The following is a 27,766-nucleotide window of genomic DNA, read 5'->3' on the forward strand; positions in this document are numbered from 1 at the left end:
TGTTTTTGTTTGTTTGTTTTCCTATTTGCTTGTTCATATGTACTTGTTTATTTTTTAGCATTTCTTGATTGCAACATTCTGACTGGGGAAAGACCATTTTCAGTGAAGAGCTAATATGAAAAGCTTCTTAATATAGTCTATAGTTCTTGTCAATAGAAGTAAGACCACCACTAACAAAGTACAGTTTCTACTAGTGCAAAATACATAAGTTGTGCAAGACAACAGAGGAAATTATGATTCCATCTGAATATACCCTAGCCTAGCATACATAATTCTCTCCTCCCCCCACATTGGAATCACTCCATCTATCCTTGTCATACTTCTGAACTCTATCCCCACTAGTACAGTTACATACATCAAAAAAAAAAAAAACAAAACCTTGTGCTGTCATTTAACTATTGTTAATGTTATTTTGTTTATTGTTTTACTACTGTAATGACTAGTTTTATTTCTATTGTTTGCTGTGCTTGTATACTACTGTAGTGTTTTTTTATTGTACTATCTGGAGCTTCGGGTCTCCACTGAAAATGGGACAAAATCCCAGTTGGACAAACCCGGTCAACAAATGTCAATAAATAAATAAATAAAACATATCAATCCATATACATTAACTTCATGTCATTTTCCATAAAATAGTTTTGCACAGTTTACATTAGTTGCCTGGTGAGACACTCGCTCTGCAAATATGCAAGCAGATATATACAACCAACTACATTTAGAAAAATGTACACAAAGGAATTCATTCACTATTGAACAGGGCATAAGGGAGTATACTTACAGTGGAATGAAACTACAGACCATGAAGATTTATGAAAGCCAGAGAAAGAAGAGAGGTTTATGTGACATACATTCTGTAATTACTTCTTAGCTTGTTGGATTGTCTCTCTAAAAATACTTTGGAGTATATTTAAGCAACAGTTTGCCTGACACCATCTGGCAGTTTACTTCATTGACCTGACACTGCATTCATTGACCATATTATAGTGATTCTGATCTGAAACAGTAGAATGGATGCGTCAATTAATTATGGATTGTATGTTGGGGATCTGTCAGGCATATAGAGGATGGTGTGGAATGTTCAAATTTGCAAAGAGATGAGATGGTATTTATCAATCTAGTGCAATTTCCTTAAGGATATATAGCTGTAGGTTTAAGTAGGATGGTTAGCAGGAAATTTTGCTAAGTACGTTTGATCCAGCTTGAAAATTTGAGTAGATGGAAAGCAAGTTATAATACTTACTGCATATAGCAAACTAGATGTTAAGATGTTAAGTAGTTTTCTGTTAAGAGCCCACAGACATTGCCAACATCCTAGCTGACAGGTTCAGTGCAAACTTCTCCCCCCCCTCCCCACCAAAAGGGAAAATATGTATCCCAACAGAGTGCTGCCCCCCCTGACATCTCAGATGCTCAGGTAAGAGCCGCCCTCTCCAAAGCAAAGAACACAGCATCAATGGGACCAGATGGTGTCCCGGGCTGCTTCCTACATGAACTCCAAGAAGAGCTAAACCCAAACATAAAACTACTGTTCAATCTTAGCCTTACTACAGGATATGTACCCAAAGAGTGGCGTACAGCAACAGTGGTCCCTCTCCACAAAGGTGGTGCCTCAACGGATCCTGGAAACTATCGCCCCATAAGCCCGACTAGCTTGGTCTGCAAAGCTATGGAAAGGATCATCATGGACCTCATAAATAAAGATATTGGGGACCTACAGACACTGGATCCTACCCAGTTTGGCTTTGTTAAGGGCAGATCCTGCCTCTTAAACCTGGACGATTTCTTTGAAACAGTCACCAAGGCCATTGACGAAGGGAAGGTGGTCCACACAGCCTACCTGGACCTCGCAAAAGCCTTCGATACAATACCCCACTCGGGCATTATAGATAAGCTCACCAGCTTAAATATAAACCCCTATGTCACTAGATGGGTTGCAAACTGGCTCAAGGACAGAACCCACATGGTTAGAATTGCTGGAGCCATGTCAGACTCCAAACCAGTTATAAGTGGCGTCCCACAAGGCTCAGTCCTGGGACCTCTCTTGTTCGGTATATATTTCTTGACGGTACAGGCCAACACGGAAGGACTGTGGCTGACCAAGTTTGCAGATGACTGCAAACTGGGCGCCATAATCAACTCTCCAACCGACACAAGCATCCTCCAAAAGGGCCTCATAGAAACAGACAACTGGTGCCAGAGCCATGGCCTCAAGCTAAATGCCAAAAAGTGTATAGTCATCCCCTTTGGCAAAAACAAAGTGCCCACAAATTACCACATAGGTGGTAATCCATTAAGTACAGAAGAAGTCATTAGGGACCTGGGGACCCAAGTTGATAGCAATCTCTCATTTGACAACCACGTGGCCAAAGTGGTTAGAAAAACATTTTATATAGCCCACCTAATCATGAAGGGATTCACATCTAGATCAGGGGAGGTCATCGTGCCTCTTTACTCATCCCTCATCAGGCCCATAATTGAGTACAATGCCCCTTTTGGGATGTACCTTACCAGGCACCTGCAGCAACTGGAAAGACCCCAAAAGTACCTCACCAAGAGGATCAAAGGGCTCAAAAAGATGCCATATGCAGCCCGGTTAAAGAAACTCCAGCTCTACTCAGTGGCATACCGCCTGCTCAGAGGCGATCTGAGCCTGACGTATAAAGCCATGTCCAACCCAGAATTAATGGACATGCTGCACCTCAGAAAATCCAAATCCTATCGAGCTACGCTCGAGACTTGAACCTCAGCACTGAAATAAATAGGACATGCTGGAGGGACAGATTCATAACCCAGAGGCTCCCTTCACTCTGGAATAAAATCCCAGTCCAGGTTAGGCAGAGTCCCACATTGACTCTCTTCAAGAGGAATCTTGATGAGTGGATGGGAGATCGTAGGTTTACCCCGGCTATCACTTCTGTGTCACTGTTAGACAGAGGCACAGTATACTAACCTCAAAAAAAGGCATAGCAAAATTAATTTAAAATGGGTGGCGAAAGCCAAACACACTCTGGCTAGGCTTATAAATGCCCTAGGGCAGATAGCCTAGTATGAACCTATGAACCTATAAGTAAATATGGGCTATAATGATGCAAGTCTGACCTGTGGAAAATGGCTTTGTCCTATACAGCATCATGAATTTCGATTTTTAATCACCATGTTACTGACATGCTTGCTGAAATGTAGGTACCAATCAATGGTGATGCCTCAAAATTTGCTGGTATTGACTGTTTCAGGCTGATAGCTGTAAGTAAATATGTAGAAGCTGAGCAGAATATCAGGAGCATTGATGGCTGGTTTAGGGTTTAAATTTAATACAAACACATCAGTCTGTGAGTGAGACTGAATAAAGCCACTTCAAGTGGAAGAGAAACATCTGACTGTAGCCACGGGGCACAGTAACACAAATCATCTGCATATTTGATTAACTGAACTTAATCACACTGGGTGAAAATGCAATTTACACATATGGCAAATAGCAGTGATTCAAGCAGAAACCCTACAGGCCTCCGACTCTGTCTCTGATGACACGTATAGCTTTTGAACCTATATAAGAATTATCTGGATAGTTTGCATTGCTCCAGATGAAACAAAAGTGTACCAGGGTTTGTTGTATTAAATGCTATTGATATACCTAAGAATGTAGCCTATGATTCACTCCAAACTGAGACTGCGATGAATAAACTATAAATTCTAAGAAGGGCAGTTTGGTTCTATGCATAGGTTGAAAACCATGCAGCCATCGTTAGTTGTTGCTAGACAGGATATGAGTTGCATGTACATACAAAGCTCAGGTACTTCATCCGGGATGAGTAGTTGGTGTAAAGCTAGATAAAGTTAGATGATTAATTTAATAAATAATTTATACATTTGTTAACTGGGTAGGTAAACTGGACCTAAGACCCTTTTCAGGCATGACCCAGGCCACATGAAATTTAAAAAGTAAGACTTCTACAGATGAACTACTTTTATCTGAAGTTACTACATTGGAGGATTTCCATCAGGCATTATTTAAAGATCTGTATATAATGGTGGAGACTAGATAATCAACAGCTTCTGCATCTCATTTTAGATATTCAGGTAGGTGATTTTCAGCTGCAGATTAATTTGGTTTTAGACCTGTGAAAAGTTTGCAGATTATGAAAAGCAATACTGTTCTAACTGGAGGTATAGGATCTGAGATTAAAGGACTGGGAAGGTAGTAATAACTCATAGGTGGGAGTTGATTCCTTTAATTATATTTTTTACCTATCAACATCAGATCCCCTCTTTTATAGACCTCCTACTGTACATCCCATAGTTTAGTCACACTAAAATAGCTTCCTGCCTGATACCCCCATCTTTTTCTCCTTATCTGCTGAGATACCAGATTCAAACATTGCATTATGGACTGTCAGTTTCCATCTGTTTCTCCTGCTGGCCTAGTGGACATGGGTTTTTTGAGGCAGTGTAGCAACTGCCTCCTGTACACTGACAGCCCCTTACTCCTAAATCACTCAAGTACAATTTGCGAGAGATGCTCCTTCACTAATAATCTGTAATTACTGCTCTCTTGTGCCCAGAACAACAACACTAAACAGGATGCCAGCTCACACACCATGACTCCTATTCATAATATGGACCCAACACATAAACCTTCATATGCAGAGGTACTCTCCAGAAACCCACCTAAACACCAGAGATCTCCAAAACACAAACATACTACACATAACACAACAGTCAAAGTACCCAATGCACATAAAAACACTAGCACCTGTGTGTCACCAAATAAGCCCTTAAGGAAATGCACAACTATTCCAAATCTTTTAGTTATAGGTGACGCTGTAATGAGACATACAGATGCCCCACTCACCACACTATAAACAGAAAATGATTGACTTAAATAATTGGTTTAGTTTCTGGTGTCATTCTAAGGTGATCCAGTTCCTGTCAGCCTGGGACAACATGGTGGATAAACCACACTGCTTTGCCAGAGATGGTCTTCACCTGGCACTTCTAAGATTTCAGTTGCTGGCTAAGGCACTTGCCTCCCCAATAATGCCTTTTTTAGGCAAGGTCACAGCAACAAAATTCCTGATATGAAAATATCAAACACAAAGAATCTAAGGGTCAAGCTGCTAAATGCCAGGAGTTTAAATCAGAAACCACACTCTCTAGAAGCACTCCTCTCCCTGGAAGATGTTGACATCTGTGCAGTCATAGAAACCTGGCTCAAGGCCATAGAAAGAAGCTATCCCAGCCTTGCAAGGATACAATGCCTTCCACACTTTCAGACCACAAATTGAATCTGTGAGAATCAAAAGAGGTGGAGTATCTATCTTCATTAAAGACAATTACACCTTTAGACTGGTTAGACAAGAAAACTCTATGGAGCTACTCCAAGTCCAAATTACCATGGGTAAGACCCCCCCCCTTCAGGTCATTATCAGTTACAGGTCCCCTTCTATGAACCAAGATGCCCACACAACTTATTTAGACCTATTTGAAACAATTAAGGTACAACCTAGCACCCAATCATGGGTGACTTCAACTATCCTTTTATTAACTGGGAAACTTATATGAGCCCAAACTAACTCACACAAAAGTTTCTGGACTTTGTTAACTCCAATGCCCTGGAAAAAATTAGTGCACCACCCCAAAAGGGGCTCAAATATTCTAGATCTGTCCTCACCAATATGAGTCAATTGATGCAATGCCTCAAGTGTAGGGCCAGCACTGCTTAAATCCGACCATAAATTAGTCATTTTTGAAGTAGCAATAACACTAGAAGTCTTCAAAGGAGAAGTCATACTAAAAAACTTCACCAAAGCTAATTATACCCTCCTAAGGGAAGGTATAATCAACTTCCAAACTCCAGTTTCCATACATGACATTGACAGTTATACTAAGATATGCACTGATGCCCTGTATAAACATCTACAGAAATGTATAGACACAGCCATGCCAGATAGGATTAAAACAAGATCCTGAAGAAAAAAACATCCTGTGGAACGTCTAGCATTAATAAATTATACAATAAGCAAAAGAAGCTGATGTCTAAAAATACAAAAGTGAGATACCAGAACTGGAAGAGCACCCTCCTCAGGCTAAACAAGCAAATAAGACAACTCATAAAATTTTCAAAGAGCAACTATGAGAACAATTTAGCAACCATAGCCAAGGAGAACCATAAGGCTTCCTTCAACTACATCTGCAACCTAAATGGTAGGACTCAGGTGTGTGCTGACTAATTGTGGATGGCATCACACACACAGTGACCCTGTGGAAATTGCAAACCTGCTAGCAGACAGGTTTAATGAAAATTCACCCCCCCCCCGGAGCATAGCACATACCATGACTTCATCATCTCCTCCTCCCTACATCTCCAAAGAGTAAGTCATTAATGGTCTCTCCAAGGCTAAGAACACAGCCTCCATTGGACCACATGGCATTGTGGGATGCATTCTTAATATTCTAAAACAAGAGCTAGCTACTCCATTAGGCACTCTATTCAACCACAGCCTGAGTTCTGGCTTTGTCCCCACTGAATGGAAAACAGCGACTGTTATCCTCCTCCACAAGAGCGGCTCAGCAACAGACCCGGGTAACTATAGACCCATAAGTTTAACCAGCCTCATCTGTAAGGCAATGGAATGAATCATCATGGACCTCATAAATAAGGATATAGGTGACCTCTAAACCCTGGATTCATCCCAGTTTGGTTTTGTCAAGGATAGATCATGCCTGCTAAACCTGGTGGACTTCTTTGAGAATGTGGCCAGAGCCATAGGCAAGAGCAAAGCTGTATACAGAGCCTATCTTGACTTGGCCAAGACATTTGATACTATCCCACATTTGGGCATCACTGACAAACTAACCCAGTTGAGTATCCACCCCTATGTCATCAGCTGGGCTGCAAACTGGCTCACAGATCAACAACACTCAGTTGAAGTGGGAGACTTTACCTCTACCAGCAGACCTGTCACCAGTGGTGTCCCACAAGGGTCAGTGCTAGGCCGGATCTTGTTTATCATATACTTCTCAGAAGTCCAGGCCAAAACAGAGGAGCTGTGGCTAACCAAGTTTGCGGATGACTACAAATTAGGTGCTATCACTGAATCCCCTAGTAATGTTAGCATACTTGAGAAGGGGCTTACACAGACTACTGGTTCGTGCCAAAGCCATGGTCTTAAACTGAATTATAAAAATCATCATCATCATTCCCTTTGGTAAAAACAATGTCCCTGCTAATTATTAAATAAACAATAATGCCCTAAGTACCAATTTAGTAGTGACAGACCTGGGAACACAAGTTGACTATGACCTCAGCTTTGACCACCATGTGTCTACTGTGGTGAGGATGGCATTCTATGTTACTCAACTGGTTAGCAAAGGCATCACCTCAAGAGAAAAGAGATTATAACTCCCCTGTACTCGTCCCTCATCAGGCCTATCATTGAATATGATGCTCCCTTTGGTGTGTACTATACCAGACACCTGCAGCACCTTAAGAGACCTCAGAGATTTCTAACTAAGAAAATTCAGGGTCTCCAGCATATGTCCTATACAGACAGACTGAAGTTGCTGTCACTGTACTCAGTAGTGTACAGACTACTTAGAGGTGATGTATGTCTGGTTTACAAGGATATCTCTGACCCAAATTTAATGGAAATGCTGCACATCCATAAACCAAATGGGGCTAGAGTCACCCATTCCAGGGACCTCAGTCTAGCCTGTGACATAAACAGGACATGCTGGAGAGGCAGATGCATTTCTCAGAGGTTGCCACTGCTCGGTAATAGGCTTCCAGTCCATATCAAGCAGAGCACCTCCATGACCCTGTTTAAGTGCAACCTGGATGACTGGATGGGAAACCATAAATTTCTGCTGGGTATTGCCCCAGCTTCTGTCCTGGACATGGGTAGCCCTCGCTAGAAAAACCTTGGGCACAGATGATATCTCTCATCTGGTATTATATTAGGATTTAATGGCTAGGCTTGTAAAAACCCTTGGGTGAATAGCCTAATAACAACCTATGAACCTATGAAAATCCAGAAGGTGTAACATGCACTCGCCTTTATTTGCAAAATGTGAAAAGAAAACAAGAAGATTGAGGGACTGGTTAAGTGATGATTCAGAAGCCACCTTATGGGGAAAGGATGGACAGGAGCTTTACAGAAAAGGGTGTGAAAATCCAGCATTCTCCTTGCATAAGTAACTGCCAACCAAAAACAGAATTTTCCATGACAGATATTTCAAGTCATTTGTAGCCACAGGTTCAAAAGGGGGTCTTGTCAAAGCCTCCAGAAGAATAGTAATATCCCAGAGGGGAACAGGATCTCTAAGGGGAGGTTGCAGAAGAAAGGCACCCCTTAGGAAGACCTTGGACAATCTCAGGGAAGAAATGGGTGATTGATTGTCCCCAGTGTGAAAGCTAGAAATAACAGCCAATTGGACCATGAGAGTAGAGTAGCTAGACCCACTGTGAAAAAGAGAGGACAGGACATCTAATATATCTGGTAGAGGGTCTGAAAAGGGATCAAAATTCCTACTGGAGGTCCAGACCAAAAATCTTTTGCATTTACTAATATAAATCTTCCTTCTAGTGCAGAGTATAGAATGTGTACAACTGGAAATGAAAACCTGAACTGTCTAATCATCATCAGAACTATACAAACCATGTAGACAACTTGAGGGTTTCTATGTCTGGGTGAGGCTTGATGTAGAAAGGGGGAGCAAAGAATTTGCAGCAAGATCATCCCCAGTGGCTGAAAATGTGATCTGCCACTGCCAGATTGAGGGACCACTTATGAGGAAGGAAGATATACATGCTCAGCCTGTCCATTAGAAAACCAGACTTCCCCTGGATAGGAGTTGCGATCAAAAAACAGAAGATATCGTCCACTGCCAAACCCTCAAAGCCTGTCAACATAAATGGTAAGAACATGTTACCCCTGCTTGTTGAGGTACCAGACTACTGATATATTGTCCTTCTGGATGGAGATCACACTCCTGGTAAGGGAGTCCTGGAAGGCCTGCAGTGTTAAGAGAACTGCCTTCAACTACAGGGTACTGATGTAAAGACTGGCTTCTGAAGGGGATAATATGCCTTGGACATTCTTCCCCAAAAAGTGCCATCCCCATCCCATTCCTTTTGAGAAGAGTCTATAGTCACTGTGGCCTAAGGAAAGGGAAGAACAAATGGTCAACTCTGAGATACAGTTGGAGAGTCTAGCCACCAATGAATATGAGTTTTGCAAATTTTTGTGAGAGACACTGGAAAATTCATAAGCTGATATCTCGTTGACCACTGAACTGAGAGAGTCCATTGGAGCATCCTCATATGAAATCTGGCTATGGGGACTAAGGTAATGGCAGTTGCCATCAAGCCAAGAAGACATAAATTCAACCTTGCTGGTGGCTTCTGATAAGAAAGTACTGCAACTGCTTGCTACTGAAGCATGGTGATCCTGGATTCTGGTAGCCTGACTACCAGTAGCATTGTATCCAGATCAGCTGGGATGAATTCCATGGCTTGAACTGGTTGAAGCTTGGACTTGGCCATGTTTACTGTTATCCCCAGTTGTGAGTAAAGGTGAAGCAAGGAGTGTCTGGCTTAAGGTAGAAGATTCCTGGTGGGGACAGTTATGAGCTAATCATCCAAGTATGGGAACACACAGAACCCCAAAAGCCTGAAATGGGCTGCAGCCACTGCCATTCACTTGGCGAACACTTGATGGGTTGTAATGAGACCAAAGGGCAGGGCTGTGAACTGGAAGTGACTGGTTCCCAGATGAAAGTGCAGAAACCTCCTGGAGCATCTTTCTATCTTTATGTGGTAGTACGCATCATGGATTGCTAATGAGCACATACAATCATCCTTCCTCAATAATGGAAGGATGGAATGTACCATAACCATGTGGAATTTTGAATGTTTCACATACTGGTTCAAGTGAATGAGGTCTAAAATTGGCCTGAGGTCCTTGTTTTTCTTTAGTACCAAAAAGAACCTTGAGCAAATTCTGGAGTCTTCTGGTCTGGTTGGACTTCTTGGTTTACTCACTTGTCTAGCAGCTTTCTTATCTCTGTATAGCTGCTGCCATTTGTTGAGAGGGTGGCACATCAGGTAGTTTCCTTGAACAAAGGGGATGAGCTAGAAAGGAAATTATGTATCGTCTGGTTATAATCCTTTACACCCAAGCATTTCGAGTCATAGACATCCAGCCATAGGAAGCAGAATGAAGAGCCCCCCCCTCCCCCCGACTGCCTCAAAAGTTTGGCATTTAGGCAACTGTTCAGAAACACTGAACAGTTGCCCAACTATTCAGAAGATCTGAGAAAGCTTATTGGCGAAGGGACAGGAATACTTTGTTTCTGCTGACCACTTCTGCTGTTGGGGCAATGTCCATCATTATTATTGCCCCCCTCTCTGCCTTGGAAGGTCTATCACCAGAAGTGTCAGATATAAAACCTTAGGATTTTTGAAACCAGTTTTTTCCCTCACTTCTGTTTAATAGAGAAGGCACTTTTGGGAGCAGAAAAAACAAATCCCTGTGACAGACAAAGTTTTACAGTCTTGCTCACTTCTGGGTAGCATTTCCTTAACTTTAGGTTCAAAAGGGGTGGAACCTTTATAGGGGATATTGGTAAAATATGTTTTAAAGTGTTTGGCAAATTTGCAAAGGTGCATCCAGGCATGCCATCTTGCAGCTATGCTTGTGCCTGTGGCTCTTAGTGTGCCCTCTGGAGCATTTGCAATAATGCACATTGACATGCTTGATAGGGATTGAAGGATGGCCAACTGCATGTAAATGGAGTGAACGACCTGAGACATACCTCACTAAATTATCTGAAGAGAGACATGATTGAGCTCTCCAAGTATGTGTCCCAGGCAGCATATTACCCTCACTGAAAATTATGTCACAGTATAAAAAAAAAGTATTGATTTCAATAATTGGCTTAGTTTTTGGTGTCATTCAAAGGGGATCCAGTTTCTGTCAGTCTGGGATAACGTGGTCGACAAACCTCGCTGCTTTGGCAGAGACGGTTCTTACCTGGCACCACTAGGCTTTTAGCTGCTGGCAAAGGCTCTAACCTCCCCCCATGGTGCCTTTTTAGGCAAGTTCTCAAAAACAAAATTGCTGAGGTGAAATTTGCCAACCATAACAAAATAAGGGTTATACTGCTAAATGCTAGGAGATTAAACCAAAAGCTGCACACCCTGGAAGCATTTATATCACTTGAGAATGTAGATACCTGTGCAATCACAGAAACCTGTTTCAAGACCTCAGAGAGTAACTTGGCCTTGTAAGGCTACAATGTCTTCTACACCTGCAGACCGCAAAACAAACACGAGAACTAAGGAAGACAGTGTTTCTATTATATTAGAGATAAATTCATCTCCCAACTAGCTAGACTGGACAACTCCATGAAGATATTCCCATTTCAAATTCCTGTGGGTGAAGACCCCCATTCACTTCATAGCTAATTATAGACCCCCTGCCATGGATCATGATGCGCTTAAGGCCTGCTTGACTAAACTGGAGTCAATACAAATATTGCCAAGCACTCTGGTCATGGGGGATTTCAATTATGCCACCATCAACTGGGAAACACACTTTAGTCATAACTCACTAGTGCAAAAGTTCCTTGACTTTGTTAACTCAAATGCCCTGGAAGAAAGTGTTCAAACCCCAATAAGAGGAACAAACATGCTAGATATGGTCCTCACTAAAATGACAGTTACACCACTGCAACTGTCAGACCATCATTAGTTAAATCTGACCACAAATCAGTCACCTTCAAACTGGAACTAACACCAGAACTCACAAAGTTGAAGTCAGACTAAAAAAACTACACCAAAGCAAACTATACCCTCCTAGGGGAAGGTATAAATTAATTCCAAGCCCCACCTGTAGGTGGAAGTGGTAACTACACCAAAGCTTACACTAAAGCCCTGTAAAATCACAAGTGTATTGAAGTGGCTGTTCCAAACAGAATCAAAGCCAGAGTCCGAAGTTAAAAAAGCCGCTCTGGTGGACATACAGCATCAACAAACTTTACAACAAATGCAAAAAGTTGCTGTCTAAGAAAGTTAAGGCAAGGCCCCAACAATGGAAAAGCACCCTCCTCAGCCTTAACAGGCTAATAAGACAACATGTAAAAGCCTCCAAGGGTAACTTTGAGAAAAACTTAGCAATCACAGCCAAGGATAATCATAAAGCCTTTTACGACTACATATATAGACTAAAAGTTAGTACAAAGCATGTGCCAAACTAGTGACTAAAGGTATTACACACACTGATTCCGCAGAGATAGCAAACCTGCTAGTGGACAGATTTGGCAAAAAGTTCACTCATTTATCATCTCTAAACTTATCACAAACCTTGCCCCCAACTCCCCCCACCCTATATATCCAAACAGCAGGTCATTAAAGCCTTGTTTTAGGCAAAAAACACAGCCTCTATGGGACCAGATGACATCCCAGGCTGTCTTCTAAACAAGCTAAAACATGAACTAGTATCGCCATTAAGTACCCTATTCAATCACACTCTAGCCACTGGCTTTATTCCTGCGAACGGAGAACAGCAACAGTTAGCCCCCTCCACAAAGCTGGCTTAGCAACAGACCCAGAGAATTATAGACTCATAAATTAGACCAGCCTTATCTGTAAAGCCATGGAATGTATCATCATGGACCTCATAAATAAAGACATAGGCAACCTCCTATCCCTGGATCCAACCCAATTTGGCTTTGTCAAGGGCAGAGCCTGCCTATTAAACCTGGTGTATTTCTTCCAAAATGTGACCAGGGCCATTGATGAGGGCAAATCTGTGCACACAGCATACCTCAATTTGGCAAAGGCCTTTGACATAATCCCACACTCAGGCATTACCGATAAACTTAGCAAACTGAATGTAAACCCCTTTGTTGTAAGATGGATTGCCCACTGGCTCACAAACCGGTCACACACTATCGAAGTGGGTGACTCCATGTCAACCAGCAGACCTGTCACTAGAGGGGTGGCACAAGTGTCAGTGCTGGGCCCCCTACTGTTTGGTATATACTTCTCAGAAGTTCAGGCCAAAACTAAGGGGCTGTGGCTGACTAATCTGCAGATGACTGCAAACTGGGTGCAATTACTGAATTCCCAAATAATGTCAGTATACTTCATGAGGGTTTTACGCAGTCCAACAACTAGTGTCTTAGTCACGGTCCCAAACTGAATGCAAAGAAATGCATCATTATTCCCTTCAGTAAAAACAATGTCCCTTCACACAATGAAATTAACAACAATACCCTATGTACCTACAAAGTGCTAAGAGATCTGGGATCACAAGTAGATTGCGACCTTACCTTTGACCACTATGTGTCTACTGTAGTAAGGAAGGCCTTCTACGTAGCATGCTTGATTAGCAAAGGAGGTTATAACCCTTCTATACTCATCACTAATCAGGCCCATAATTGAGTAAAACACCCCTTTTGAAATGTACCGTACACAGCACCTGCAGCAATTGGAGAGACCGCAGAGTTTTCCTAACTAAAAAGATCAAGGGACTCCAGCATGTGCCTTACACAGACTGACTAAAGTCCCTGTCACTATACTCAGTATCGTATAGACTTCTTAGGGGCGACTTATGACTGGCTTACAGAGCAATCTCCGACCCAAATACAATGAATTTGCTGCACATCCATAAATCAAATGGGACTTCAGCTACCCATTCCAGGGACCTAAATATGGCCTGCAACTTGAATAGGATGTGCTGGAGAGAAAGATTTGTCTCCCAGCAAGTGCTGCATCTTTGGAATAGGCTGTCAATTCATGTAAAGCAAGGTACCTCTATGACACTGTTCAAAAGGAACTTGGATGAGTGGATGGGGCACCGTAAATTCTTACTGGCGCACCATAACTTCTTACTGGGGATAGCACCCACAACCCTCCTGGACATGGGCAGTCATTACTAAATACAGTCCTGGGTATAGAGTAGAATACGTATGGTATTACAGTCGGATGAAACAGCTAGGCTTGAAATGACCTCTAGGTCAATAGCCTACTAACCTCCTATGATCATATGAACAGATATCTTCTCTTTCACACACAGGGACTCAAAGATGGATTTAGGAAAGCTCCTTGGTCAAATCCCTTTGGAAGCATGCTATGTGAGTCATATAATTCAGCTGCCTGAGGGTGAAGGTTGCTGAAGCATAAAACCACTACCCAAATCTGTCCAACACTCTGCACTACCTGTTGGGGGATGGACAGAGGAGCTCTCCTCAGCTAGCTCCAATGGAATCTGCTTTGAGACCTTTGCACTAAAAGGGGTGATCATGTGGGCATACCAAGAACTTGTCAGGCTTCTCCTCCTGGAAGGTGGTTTTGGTGGATCACACTCCTTTCTGTCTAAGCAGTTCAAAGATCTCACTGAATGAGACTTCCTCAAGGGGAAAATCATGAGGAACCCTCTCCCTCATCAAAGTCTGTATCCTCAGTTAAAGACTCTTAAAGGGAATCAACATGCCTCCTCTTGTACAAGTGCTATCACCGAACCTCCTCTGTGGGACGGTCTGGGGTGGACTCCAATGCTAATGGGGATTCCTCAATGCAGACTGTCTTAAGGCTTTGAGGGGCTGGCTGTCCTAATGGGATATAATGTGCAGGGTCAGGACCCAAGAGCTCCATTGTTGAAGGGGTGGATTTGTGCAAGGAAGGGATGTTTGCTCCATTGATCAAGACAGTACCCTCTCAAAGGCTTCAAAGGCAGACATTGAGACAGTACCCAACGCCCCTCCAGCAAGGTCCAAGGATCCTAACATGGATTGGCTCCAAAGACCCTACTAACTTGGTTGTGAAGATGGTGCCAAGTTTTCTACTGCCAAAGCACTATGGGGAAGGGATGACTCCTACAGCTTTGAAGTTTAGCTTGGATACACCTCTTCGAGTCTAATGCCTCAATTCTGAGATCCATCAGGGTCTAAGCCATTTGGAGCCAATCAGTTCAGATACACAATCAAACTTGACAAAGACCAGGTCTTCAGATCTGACACAGACAAACTGCTGGGAAGTTCCCAGATCCAAGACCCCCTAGTCTGATGGTTGGGTCTGGGAAGGAGCAACAATATGATGAGGGGATGTCAAAGGTGTATGACTTCAACAGGAATTGGAGTTTGAAGGACCTCCAGCTGGAGCCATGTCCAGAGGAACTTCCTTGTATTCTATCCACGTCCACTTCAGAAAGGCTCCTGGGGAATGCACTAATCTGAGGGACAAAGCAGAAGAAGGGGATCTGGATGTCATGTAAAAAAGTCTGTTCTGGAGAAAAGGAGATCAGAGCCTTGGACAGACCAGTTCCAGACAGAAAAGTTTCAGTAAAAGTAGAGTTCTGGATCCAGTGATGACAGGATCTGACATGAGAATAGGATCCCTAATTTTTGGAATATTCGGAGCTGGACCTAAGGAACTTGAGCAGTCCAGCAACCATTCCTTAGGATCCATAACTTTTTCCTTCTTCTTTTACCTGGGCTTATCTATACTCTCCTCATTCTTGGCTTTATCACTAGACTTCTTTCCAGAAGGGGAAGAACAAGTAGCAGACTGTTATAGGGAAATCCTCATCTGCTGTGGCAGGGAGAAGTTCCTTAAACACCAATTTTATTTCATTTGTCTACCAAAGCCCGGGAGCTGAAGAAGGTACAAATGGAGCACTGCTCATCTAAATCAGAAGACCCCAATCAGTAAATGCAATTGGTGTGTGTATCTAAGTTGTGGATTTTGTGACCACAGGCCACACTTTTCTTAAAGCCATAGGGCTTTCCCACCATAATACGACAAAAAGCAGCACAAATGAACTTCAGGGGAAACAGAAACAGGCGTCAAAAACAGTGATATAAAAAAGTTTATATATCTATCTATATCATACCTCTCAACTGTACAGGTTTTCACAGAATGTCCAAATTTGTGCCTTGTATTTTTAGTCGGTTCCTCATAAAATTTTGGTTTTCTGGCAAATCACTGAGGATTAAAGTTAAAAAATAATGGCAGATGATTGAGTTACAGACTTCATACTCTTCAGAAAATTCATGCTCATTCATAATCTGTTATTCTATCAACTTTCTAAGTTTGTATGAGCAATATTTAAAAATTGTCCCTATTTCTGGGCCTTTGACCCTGCCATTATATATGGCTTTGTCCAGATTTCCTGGTCTTAGAGGTTGAGAAGTATGATCTCTCTCTCTCTCTCTCTCTCTATATATATATATATATATATGTGTGTGTGTGTGTGTGTGTGTGTGTGTGTGTGTGTGTGTGTGTACATATGGGTCTACTTTGATTCACTGAAAACTCATTTCACTGAATTTCAAAACACTCACATCAAATCGTTGAAAGCTCAAATCACTGAAAACTCATTTCACTGAATCACATTTCACTGAATATAGGTACTGTTGGGCAAATATAACTTATATACCCTTTTCCACACTGTAGTGCAATCCTGGAGTTAGTATACATAGTTGTGGGGGGCACACAAATAAGCAGTGGTGTATTCCATTGTAATGACTTGAGGCAAATCTCGACATTCATTTACAGGCTTGTTCAAGCTGATTAAATAACAGAAAAGAAACAGAGGCAAAGAGACAGAAAGAAAACATAAGTAAAGTAAGTTTGATTTTATAGTGGCTAACTAACTTGAAACAATTTGTTAAGAAAGTTGAGGCCTTGTAAAGTTTATGTTTGTCTTAGAAAATCAATTCTTTACTTGGGGGTCAAATTTTAATTGACTACCAACAGAGTGCCTAAGGAGCTTAGCTGGAGAAACCAGCCCTGAGATGAATGGCTTGGGAACTTTAATAGTTTATTTTTGTTGGGTACAGTCCAGGCAAAAACATTTACAAAAATGAAAACATTTAAAATAAAATAAAAAAAAAACATGAAAAATTTTGCACAAATAATATTTAAATAATATTTACAGAAATGACAACAAATGCAGAGGCCTTGCAGTTGGAAGTTTAGATAAATAATTTGTGAGTAAAGAGGAGTTATAGTTTAAAATGATGATAAGTACAAATGTAGGCAGGTATAGAGAAGATAGAGAAGTAGCTGAGTATTCAGTTGATGTGTCCTGTGTAAGGCAACTACAGGCTGAACAAGGATGGAGATATTTTTTGAGCTGAGCTCTGAAAGTGAACAAGGATAATTTATTTAGGTAGATGAGAAGGGATTCCCAGAGATTAGGTACACGAATGAAGGAGTAACTGGCACAGTGAAGTTTGGCTTGGCATGTTTACAGTGATGCAGCCCTTTGGGAGAGGTTACAGAGATTGTCAAGGGTGGTCTCAGCTTGGAGTTTGGCAGTAATTGGAAGAAAGGAGTCTGGTCACATGAGTTTGAAAAGAAGAGACCAGCAGCAGATTGACCTGGCTAACTGGGAGCCACTTGGTTTTGTTGAACCATCTGAGGCATGAAGTGGTGGGTCAGGACATTCAACAGCAGTAGTTAAAATGGTCCTGGGAGAGGATATCAAGGACTTGGTTTCTTATGGTCTGACGTGAAGACCCATAGACTAGCGAAAATTGAGAGAAAAGGAATGAAGCTTGATTTTAACAGTTTGTGATAAACCATCACTCTGGATAATATTGAGGTTATCAACAAATGCATGTGATTGGAACATTTACCGTGATTAGTCATATCACTCACATAAATGGTAAATATGTAACATTTACTGCGATTAGTCATATCACTCACATAAATAGGAAATAGCAGGGGAGCAAGAACTGAACTGTGGTGCACACCTTCACTCATCAATTAGATGGTGTAAGCATCATTTGTCCATTTCATCTGTATTCTATCTAGTTAGATACTCTGAAAATCATTGCAATGCATCAGTATCAAGCATCTATGAAAAAGCTACTGTTGAAACTTGCTGTTACATTGTTAAAAATTTTACCCTCAACCCCCCCGATACTTTAATATTCTAACTCCAAGACTGCTGTGCCAAAAAGAAAAGTGAATTCTCCAAGAAACTTCAATCTAAGTCTTCAGATAAAACAGAAACAAATCACACATTTGTGATTCCTCATTAAAACGCTTACCATAAATGACTTGCAGTTACGTCTGGTACTGGTGCAAGTTATGTATGCGAGCAGGTAGTTTCATGCATAAGCTACATACATTACTTTCTATCAAATGGCACAGCCGTATTTAATACGTATAATGAAGCAAATTATGGTTATGGTTTAGTACCATTTCTATAAAAACATAATAAAAGCTGCTATTAAACTGTAAAAGACTTCATTTTCTTCTTAAGCATATCAACAAAGCTAAATGAAAGCACATCATACCATGTTCACCATGTTCGCAGTGCAAAGATCCATAAATGCAGCGGCTGTAAGAGAAGTATAATAATTTATGGTTAAAAGAGCTCACCATTACTTTTCACCAGAAGCAAAACATGCACCTTATTTGTTTCAGTTACACAAAAGAGAAGTACGCTGCTCACAAGCTTGTTGTCAACCTTCTCCTACTAGTTTCAGAATTCATAAAATATGAAATTGTTTGTCAATTTATAAGCAGTTTACACAATATTGGTATAATATCTCAGAAAAAAATAGCATTTGCTTTTGATTTCACATTAACTTAAACTGTTCCCTGAAATATATATAATACTGACGTTGAAAATGCAAGATTCTTCATACAGCAAGTAAGACTCAAAAGTATGCAGAATGCTTAAATATTATACTCAAGAAATCACAAAGGTGTTCTTAAGTCCTTTAACAATTCTGAGGCAAGCATGCAGGAATGAAAGGACATAAATATTCCATGAAACAGTGAAATTATTCAGATAATTTATATTTCAAAACCAAGACAACTGAAGGCACAAGATAATGATGCATTCAACAGTTCCTTAAAGAGTGTGCAACATCTTTCCAGACACTTTACACAAAAATCATGCATTTACTATAATGACAGATCTTCCACTATGGCCCTTTTTGACAGAAATAGGAGACCTCTATTTTGTCCATGTGCTTCTGCTAGGATGAAACATCTGGAGGATGAAACATAATTGACCTAGGGGTTACAGGAGGAAGTTTTGTATAGCCTCTGGAAATTATTTCCCTGATGTACATCTCTGGCATCTTAGCCATCCACCCAGTGAGATGTAGGGATATACAACCTCTGACTGTCTCCAGACATGAACAGATAGTCAAGCCATCAGAGGTGCCGTGGCTGACTCCCAGTGGAGGACTACAGTTGTGCAGGCTTTGCAGTCCACTTCTGCCTCTAGAGCTTTGAACACTGGAGAAATCCCCGTGACTTAAGGAGTTTCTGTCAGATCACTACTTGAATGGCGGATGCTTGGAAATGCAAAAAGTACATGGTATAAGTAAACTTATAATAACAACAGATGTTCGAATGATCACTAGTACCATAACCTAAGCTAAATGGGTTATATTCTGCATAGGATATAACAACCAGCTAGCTTTCAAAGCTTCGGGGCACTTTACATGCAACCAAACCATTACTAAAAGTCAGTTTTGGGAACCAAACCCTCCAGAGCTTTCATGCCATCAAAAGGAGTTGGAAGACACCTAACAGGACAATGCTGGGAAAATAAAAAATGCAAGTCCACACCCTGGCAAAAAATTAATCAACAAATAAGGGCAGTGGAGGTAGAGAACAGCAGTGATAATTCAAACATCTACTGTTTTGGTAGGTTTACTTATACAGCTGTACTATGTTCATCATTATGATCACTGCTGCAGTAGCCAAAGCTATATGGGCAGATTACTATAGCTTAGAAGAACTGGGACAGGGAAGAAGGAGGGTTCAGGAGGCCCTGGAGAATGGTCATAGCAAAGCTTGCCCTGGACTTGGAGAAGGAATCTAGTTTATAGTGCTTTGTAAAAGTATAGACATTGGACCAAGGTTCTGCTCCTAGAACACTTGTAGAATCTAACCCTTTACAAAAAGCTATATATGAAGCCAAGGCCCTGGTAGAATGTGTCTTAACCCCACCTGCAATAGCTTGTTGTGGTGGGAATAATAAAAAGCAATAGCCTGAGACAACCATTTGGAAATAGTCTGTTTTGTCACAGGTTTCCCTTTCTTCCTACTTTCATAAAAATGAAAAATTGATCAGAACTTCTGAAAGATTTTGCTCTGTCAGAAAAATACCTGAATTGTTTGTGAACATCCATGCTTTCTCTCCCATTTTTTAGGTTCTGGAAAGAAGTCAGGGGGTAGTAAACCTCAAAAATCACTTCAGAAATAAAAGGTTTGGTTCTCAAATAAACCATATATTTGTGGAAAATGAGAGCAGCCTGGCACAACGTAAGAGCTTGCAACACAGATTTCTTCTTCTTGCAGAGGTCAGAGCAGTATGTAAGACTGTTAAGAACCTCAACTCAGCCTGATGAGGTGGTTAAATGGAAAAAGTGCTTGTTCTTTCCAACACAAAATTAGGATCCCAACATGGAGCCATTTGTTTCCTGAGAAGCTTTTATGCATAACCCCTTTCAAAGACATGCTGACATGAGACTGCATTTAAAGAGGGAGATCCATGAAGAGGCATGCTGGAATGGCCAACAAATGAATCTACACAGTGGAGTAAGATATGCCACAGGACAGTAACTCACCAAAGTGGTATAAAACCATAAAAACAATATCCCTGAGTAGGTGCTGGTTCTTTTATTGGCACCAACCAGAAAACCTTTTCCATTTGCTAATATTTGATTTTGTAGTAGTAGGCTTTCTTGCCTGCATCAATAGCTGCTGCATGTCCTCATAAAATAGGTGCTTAAAAGATACTAAAACCCTATTTTGCAGGTAGTCAGTTGTAGTTATTTGGGGTTAGGATGTATCAAACACCCCTGATCTTGTGTGATTAAATCCATTTTGTGAAGAATCATATGGCAAATGCTCTTGGTCATTTCCAAAAGAAGGGAGAATTACTGTTACCTAGGCCAGAAAGGAGTCACCAAAATATAACTTTGGGAAGTTCTTCTGAATCTTCAGAAGTACCCTGAAAACCAGTAAAAAAGGTGGAAAAGCATACAGGAACATTCTTGTGCAAGAAAAAAAAAGGCATCTATCCACCAGGCCTTCTTCCATGGAGTCCTGGAAAAGAATATTGCAGGTTGATTTGTTTGGAGAGGAGGCAAACAGATCTACTTGAGGTGTTCCCTACCAATGGGTCAAGTCTTGGAAGATCCTTTCTTTCACTTTCCATTCATACTGGATTGTCCTGATCCTGCTCAGCTTCTCTGCCACATAGTTTTGTTCGGACAAGATGCAAGATGCCTACACAGTGAGATTGTGCTGTAAAGCTATATCCCAAACTAACATGCCTATTCTGCATAGGGGGTAAGATCTGTTTTCCCCTTGTCTGTTTATGTACTACATCACCATGGTATTGTCTGCAAGCACATGAAGAGATCCTGCAGACCACAGGGAATCAGAGATGATTCAGAGAGTTGAGAGCATTTCTTAGAGGTAGCATCTTTTTATGCTATGTTTTTGATGTGTCTTTTCTTTTCCAAAGACCCTGCACCTTTTTGTCAATTAATACTGCTCTCCTAGCAAAGAGTGTTGTTACTGGCTGTGCTGGAGTACAAGGGGAGAATGGGAGACCAGGATTCTGAAAAAAACTGTCTGCAGCACATAATCTCCTTTTTTTTACAAATCCTAAGACTGGAAATTTAAAAATCAATGAGTGATGATGCTGATAGCACAGAGATTTCAGATATCATTTACCTTCCTCATATGGAGTATTGCAAGAGGTATTATGAGAATCATGGATACCATGAGACATAGAATCCTGAGGAATTACCTTACTGACACTGAAGTGTAAACTACAGAAATAGATCAGATTTTTTTTTTTTACTGAGATGTCCAGTAGTCACTCCAGAAAAAAAAAACAATCCCATGAGAAGGAATCACAGAAAACTCTTGGATGTTCTCTAATCCCTTACTCAAGTGAAGGATTCTGGACACATTGAAAGAGACTCTGCAAAGATAAGCAAGTTGTCCAAATAAGAAAAAATGTGGATACTGTGCAGTTTGCACCAGGCTATCCCAGGAGCTGCACACTTTGTGAACATTCTTGGAGTAACGGCTATCCCAAACACTATGGCAGAGAACTAATAGTGTAATCCAGATAAAATAAACCTTAAGAAATGCCATAAATCTGGATGAATAGGAATGTGATGATATGTATCTTTTAAACCTAAGATCTCTAAGTAACTCAGATGAGGAAGAAATTGTAATATGCTGTCAAATAAAAGCATTTTGGGCTTGAACACGGTCACAGACTGGTCCAGGAAGGAAAGACCCAGAACTGCTTTCCAAGAATCCTTTTTTGGCACTAGAAAAATTCTTGAGTAAAATCTATCTCCAGAGAGAGGAGAAGTAACAGCTTCTATCACCCCCTGAGAAATCATTTGTTGTAAGACAGGAGGGAAGAGAAGAGTTTGGTCTGGTGGACGAGATGAAATCCCCTGATAAGGAGGGAGTGCCTTCCACTCCCATCTGTAGCCTAGATTGATCACATTCAGAATCCATTTGAAACAAGCTGTTACCACAGAGAGAAATGGAAAGTCAGAGTTTTTGGGTGCATTAAGGGTTGGTTAGGGTGGGAAGAGGGGAAAAGGTCAATCATAGTCATTGTGACTTATTGGTCTGTCATTTCTTCTGGGGAGTGTTCCTGCTTTCTTTTTGGAAACTCTTTGTCATTGCTTAAACATATGCTGACCAGCATTTTGCTATGACTGTTTATTTTACTTTTTGCTAAAGTTCGATGAGGGAACAAAGAACCCTTGGAAAACACAGAGAGGAGGGCTGAAAAATCTTAGAGACTTTCTGAATCAGCTTTCTCCTATCAACACACATTTTGTTGACTTCTGCAGCCAAAGGTCCAAAAACTAAATGTCTGTCCAAGAGACAATTTCAAATTTTATTTTTGACATCCACTAGGAGGTTCTGAGAATGCAGCCAGACAAACCTCCTCAAAACAGTTATTGTGGCAGCAGCTCTGAAAGTTATATCCATAGAGTCCTAGGCCCATTTTAACAATAAGTCTTGACTTGGGGAAACAGAAGAAACCATATTACATAAAGCAGATTCATTCTTACAAGAAAAAAATTATGCCAAAACATTCATCATATTTTCAAAATTTGCCAGGATGAACTCCAATATATGAGCCTGACAACTGAGAATTTAGCAATTAAAGTTGCAAAAGCATATGTTTTTCCACAAACCTGCCAAAATCCTTCCCATCCTTGTCAGAAGGAGAGGGATTAGTGTTAACAAAAAGTTTAGCAGCAGCTGAATTCACTAATACAATAGCTGCTAGGTCAGGTCTTTGGTTAGTGTACAAACTTAAAAAAAAAAAACTGAAGAAATTTATATAGTGTATCTGCTTTTTTAGGGGAAGCGGGATTACTGTCAAGGAAATTGTAGGCTATAAAAAAAGCATTCCCCAAGGTAGACAGAATTAGAGAAATAGATGAACCAATTATAATACTTTCTAAGGTACTAAGAAACCTCACTGTTTTCCTGCTGAAAGAATCAATTCATCCTGGAAACAGTCTCTAAGAAAGACGAAGCTTCACAGGGCCTATCAGATACCAGTCCCTCTTCAGAATCTAAATCAGAAATCTGTGGAGAAAAAAAATGCATCTGTCCCTTCTCATTCCCACACAGGTTTAATCTCTTGAACCTCTTCAGGGAAAAAGGAATCCCTTTTTATCTTACCAGAAAGATCTTTACAAAAAGGTCAAGAGCCTGTGACCCAAAGCTAGGCCTAATACATTTCTCCTACCCAGAGTAACAAACAAAGGAGAAGACTTATGTTTAGTTGTAGGTTTCCTTTTGACAGGAATTTCTGAAGGCATAGACTCAATATTGCCGGTTACAGCTTCCCCAGGGATGGGCACATCATTCTGGCTAAGCAAAGGTACTTTCTCTGCCCCTTCTCCCAAGATCAACAAGAATGTCTCTCACTTGCCCACAGAGGACATAGCTAACCCCCAGTCCATAGTGACTGTAGGTGCTACACCAGAGGTATCTGGGATGAAAGATGACTGGTCTGAGGATCCATCTTTGTCCACAGCACAGCTGTCCACCTACAGCTGAGGCAAACTACCAGCCTACTGTGGTGGCAAAGACTGCTTAATAATTATTTTATGGCTGTAAGAAGATCAAACCAAGGAAATGGTATGCTCTTTCTTGGTCAAGCCAAAAATGCTTCTTGATTCCCATTGAAGCTTAGTAGCAATAGTCAGTAAAACAGGTAAGATGTAAAAAAGTAACTTTTCTCCAGAAAAAAAAGTAAAAAGCACATTAAACACTTACCCCAGTCCCAAAAAGTAAATTAACAACAATTTTTTCCAAAGGAAAAAATTGATTTAAACTACATTTAACAACTTTTTACAACGAAAGTAAACAAGTGACGCTTCTGCTTAAAAGTAAGTAAAAGTCACAAGTCAACAAAAGCATTTTTCTTAGCTTAAAAGTAATTGTTTTATAGAAAAAAAGTAAGTTTCATGTGACAAAAAGTAAAGTGGAAGTTTTTTGTTTTCCTAAATGTAACTTATCATCCCAGCAATGGAAAAGCATTAGCCAGCTTTAAATCCATGAAAGCCCACACAGAAGTACTCTTTTTGGCAGTAGGAAAACTCTGAAGGGCTTTTGGCCAAATACCTCAGCACAGAAATAAATAGGACATGCTGGAGGGACAGATTCATAACCCAGAGGCTCCCTTCACTCTGGAATAGAATCCCAGTCCATGTCAGGCAGAGCCCCTCACTGACTCTGTGCAAGAGGAATCTTGATGAGTGGATGGGGGATCGTAGGTTTACCTCGGGGATTACTTCTGTGTCACTACTAGACAGAGGCACAGTAAGCTCAAAATCAAAGGGTGGTGAAAGCCAATTACACTCTGGCTAGGCTTATAAATGCCCCAGGGCAGATAGCCTAGTATGAACCTATGCACCTAATGACATTTAGTCAGCTCAGCTCAAGTTGACTAATGGTTTGGTCATGTGGAAAGTGCCCTGAAGCTTTGGAAGTTGGCTGGCTGCTATATCCTATGCAGGATATAACTCATATACCTTAGGCTACTGCAAGCATTGATCAAAATCATAAACATCTATAATTTCTTTACACTATTTTGGTTTCTGGCAAAGGAACTTTGTGAGGTATAGAACTTTACCTCTAGGGTCACAAACATCTTCCCCCCTTCTGCTCACTCTTGACCAACTTCTTTTTCACCTGGGATCAAAATGTGGAGGACTCACAGCATGCATTGGTGAAGGACACAACGTTGTTCGGGGAGGTTCTGGTGGGAGAGAATGATTGATGCTTTTAGCACGAGAGTTAACATTCTTGACCTCTGATGTCTGGCTATTTGTAAAGTTATATCCAGATGGGACCCAAAAAACTATGTTGTTTGAACAGAAACTAATTTCGATTTTTTCCATATTGATTGTGATTCGTACATGGCTGAAAAGCTGGAGGAAGGAATCCCTGGCTTGAAGTAATTGACTCATGGTGGAAGCAGTTATAAGCCAGTCATCCAGGTATGTAAATACTCAGAAATCCTGCAGTCTCAGGTGAGCTGTGACCACTGTCATGCACTTGGTGAACATGCCATAGGGGAGGGCTGTGGTGACATCAAAGGGCAGAGCCCTGAACTGGAAATGACTGGCTCCCAGAAAAAAAATAAAAAGAAACCTTCTGAATCATCCATCTGGCTATCTTTATGTAGTAGGATGTGTCCTGAAGATCTGTTGAACACGTTCAGTCATCCTTCCCCAGAAAAGGCAAGATGGACTGAACCATGACCATCTGGAATTTCTTCTGTATTACATATTGGTTTAGTTGGCCAAGGTCCAAAATGCACCTGAAGTTTTTTTTTTTTTTGGCATAAAAAAAAATCCTTGACTAGACTCTGGATCCATTTTGGTCTGGTGGGACCTCCTGGTTAACTCACTTGTCTGTCTGCTTTCTTATTTCTTGTGCTACAGCCTTCCTTTGCAGGGCTGGAACATCAGGAGGTCTCTTACAGTTGGAAGCCAGAAAAAAAAAGGGAATTGTGTAGAATCTAGTTATGATTCTCTGCACCCACATGTCTTGGGCAATGACTGTACAGGCTGTGGGATGCAGAAACAAGTGCCACCCTGACTGCCTCCAGAGTGCAGCAGTCAGGCAACCCTTCAAGAGTCCTGAAAGAGTTTGTCCGAAAAAGTACCACAAAATCTTTGGTTCTGCAGAAAACCTCTGCCAAGAGAGCGACATCCATTGCAATTATTCCCCTCTGCCTCCAAGGGGCCTGTCACTAGAAGTGCTGAACATAAAACCCTGTGATTCTTGCCCCCTTTCTGGTTCATTGAAAAGGTCCTGGGGGTGATGGAAGTGTGGATCCCAATGGCAGACAGAGTCTTGCCATGCTGCTCACTTCTAGACAGTCTCCTTTCCCTTCAGTCCAAAGAGAGTGAACCCGTCATTGATGAAGGACATCTTAAAATGCTGTGCAAAATTACAGAAACACATCCAGGCATGACAGGGAATGGCAATGCTGGTGCCAACTGCTCTAGATATGCTATCAGCTGCAATGGATTGTAGGTGCATGGACATATTTGAGATGGACTGTAGGGTAGCCAAATACATATCCACTTTTTCTTGGGCATCCACAGGTAAATATCCTGAGAGAGACTTGGAAAGTTCCTTTGTCAAGTCGCTCTGAAAATGTGTTAGATGAGCTAAGTAATTCATAACTCTTAACACAAAAGTCACTGAAGCATAAACCCACTTTTCAAACCTGTCCAATGCCCTGGACTCCCTATTAGAGTGATGGACAGCAGACCTCTCCTCTGAAAGCTCTTTCTTCATGGCCACTGCTATCACCATGGAATCTACCATGAGATCCTTTTTCCAGAATGAACTGGCATTGGAATGGTTCCAAGTGTGAAAGGGAGACCTGCTTTCTAGATTTAGACAGAACTCTCTTAAAGACTGTTCCCAAAGCAATCCCTGTGGGATGTGAAAATGTTGACAAGGGCACGTACCGAGACCTGATCCAACTCAGTCCCAAAGCCAGTACCAGAGCTGCGCTGTCAATGGCTGAATCACCAAAAGAAAGGGAAGGATCCAAAAGTCTCTGAGTTTACCCCAACTGCCTGGTACCAGTGCCAAACTCTCAGCTCTGAGACCTATCATGACGCAATGCCATCGGAATTAATACGAGTAAATAGCGTAAGCGATATTGTTGGAGTCAAAGAAGCCCAGTCTTTCAGCTCCCATACAGGTAATCTCCAGGGAACACTTGGATCTACTGACACTTGATCCAAAGGTCATATGGGAAAAGAATTGATTAACAAAGGAGTAGAATGGATGGCTCCAAGCCTCCCCAACAGTGGGTCTTGCAGGGAGGACCAGCTGAATATGGCTCCTTAGTAATTTCCTTATCATCCTGTCCACATCAACTTTAGACAGGCTGTTCAATGACTGCACTGACCTTAGGGGAAAAGGCTGTTAAAGGTAGACTATAGATATGATGAAAAGACTTCTCTTGAAGGAAGGGGGAATGGAGTTCAGGACTAACGGACTCTGGCAAAAATCTGTATCTGAAGAAAGGAGAAGTCGGTGACCTGATTCTGATCAGATCCAAAGCAGGAGTTGGATCCAAAGGTTTTTAGTTATCTTTGGTGCTGGGCCTGACAGGCCAGAAAGATCAAGAGACCTTTTTCTTGATTCTTTCCCTTGGTGTTTCCTGAAGGAGTTCTACACATCAGCATGATT

At 41.3% G+C, this 27,766-nt stretch overlaps 1 protein-coding gene across 1 annotated transcript in view; it reads right to left on the reverse strand.

Annotated features, from left to right (window-relative positions):
- The window catches only part of LOC122791453 (mucin-6-like), a 1,454,314-nt gene that overhangs the window by 863,136 nt on the left and 563,412 nt on the right, over window positions 1–27,766 (reverse strand). Inside the window, exon 18 of the mRNA XM_044059198.1 lies at window positions 18,310–18,353. Within this exon, the coding sequence (XP_043915133.1) occupies window positions 18,310–18,353 (44 nt within the window). The remainder of the gene's footprint in view (window positions 1–18,309; window positions 18,354–27,766) is intronic.

The sequence above is a fragment of the Protopterus annectens genome, chromosome 17.part0, assembly GCF_019279795.1.
Source record: "Protopterus annectens isolate FY-2018-M chromosome 17.part0, PAN1.0, whole genome shotgun sequence".
NCBI lineage: Eukaryota > Metazoa > Chordata > Ceratodontiformes > Protopteridae > Protopterus > Protopterus annectens.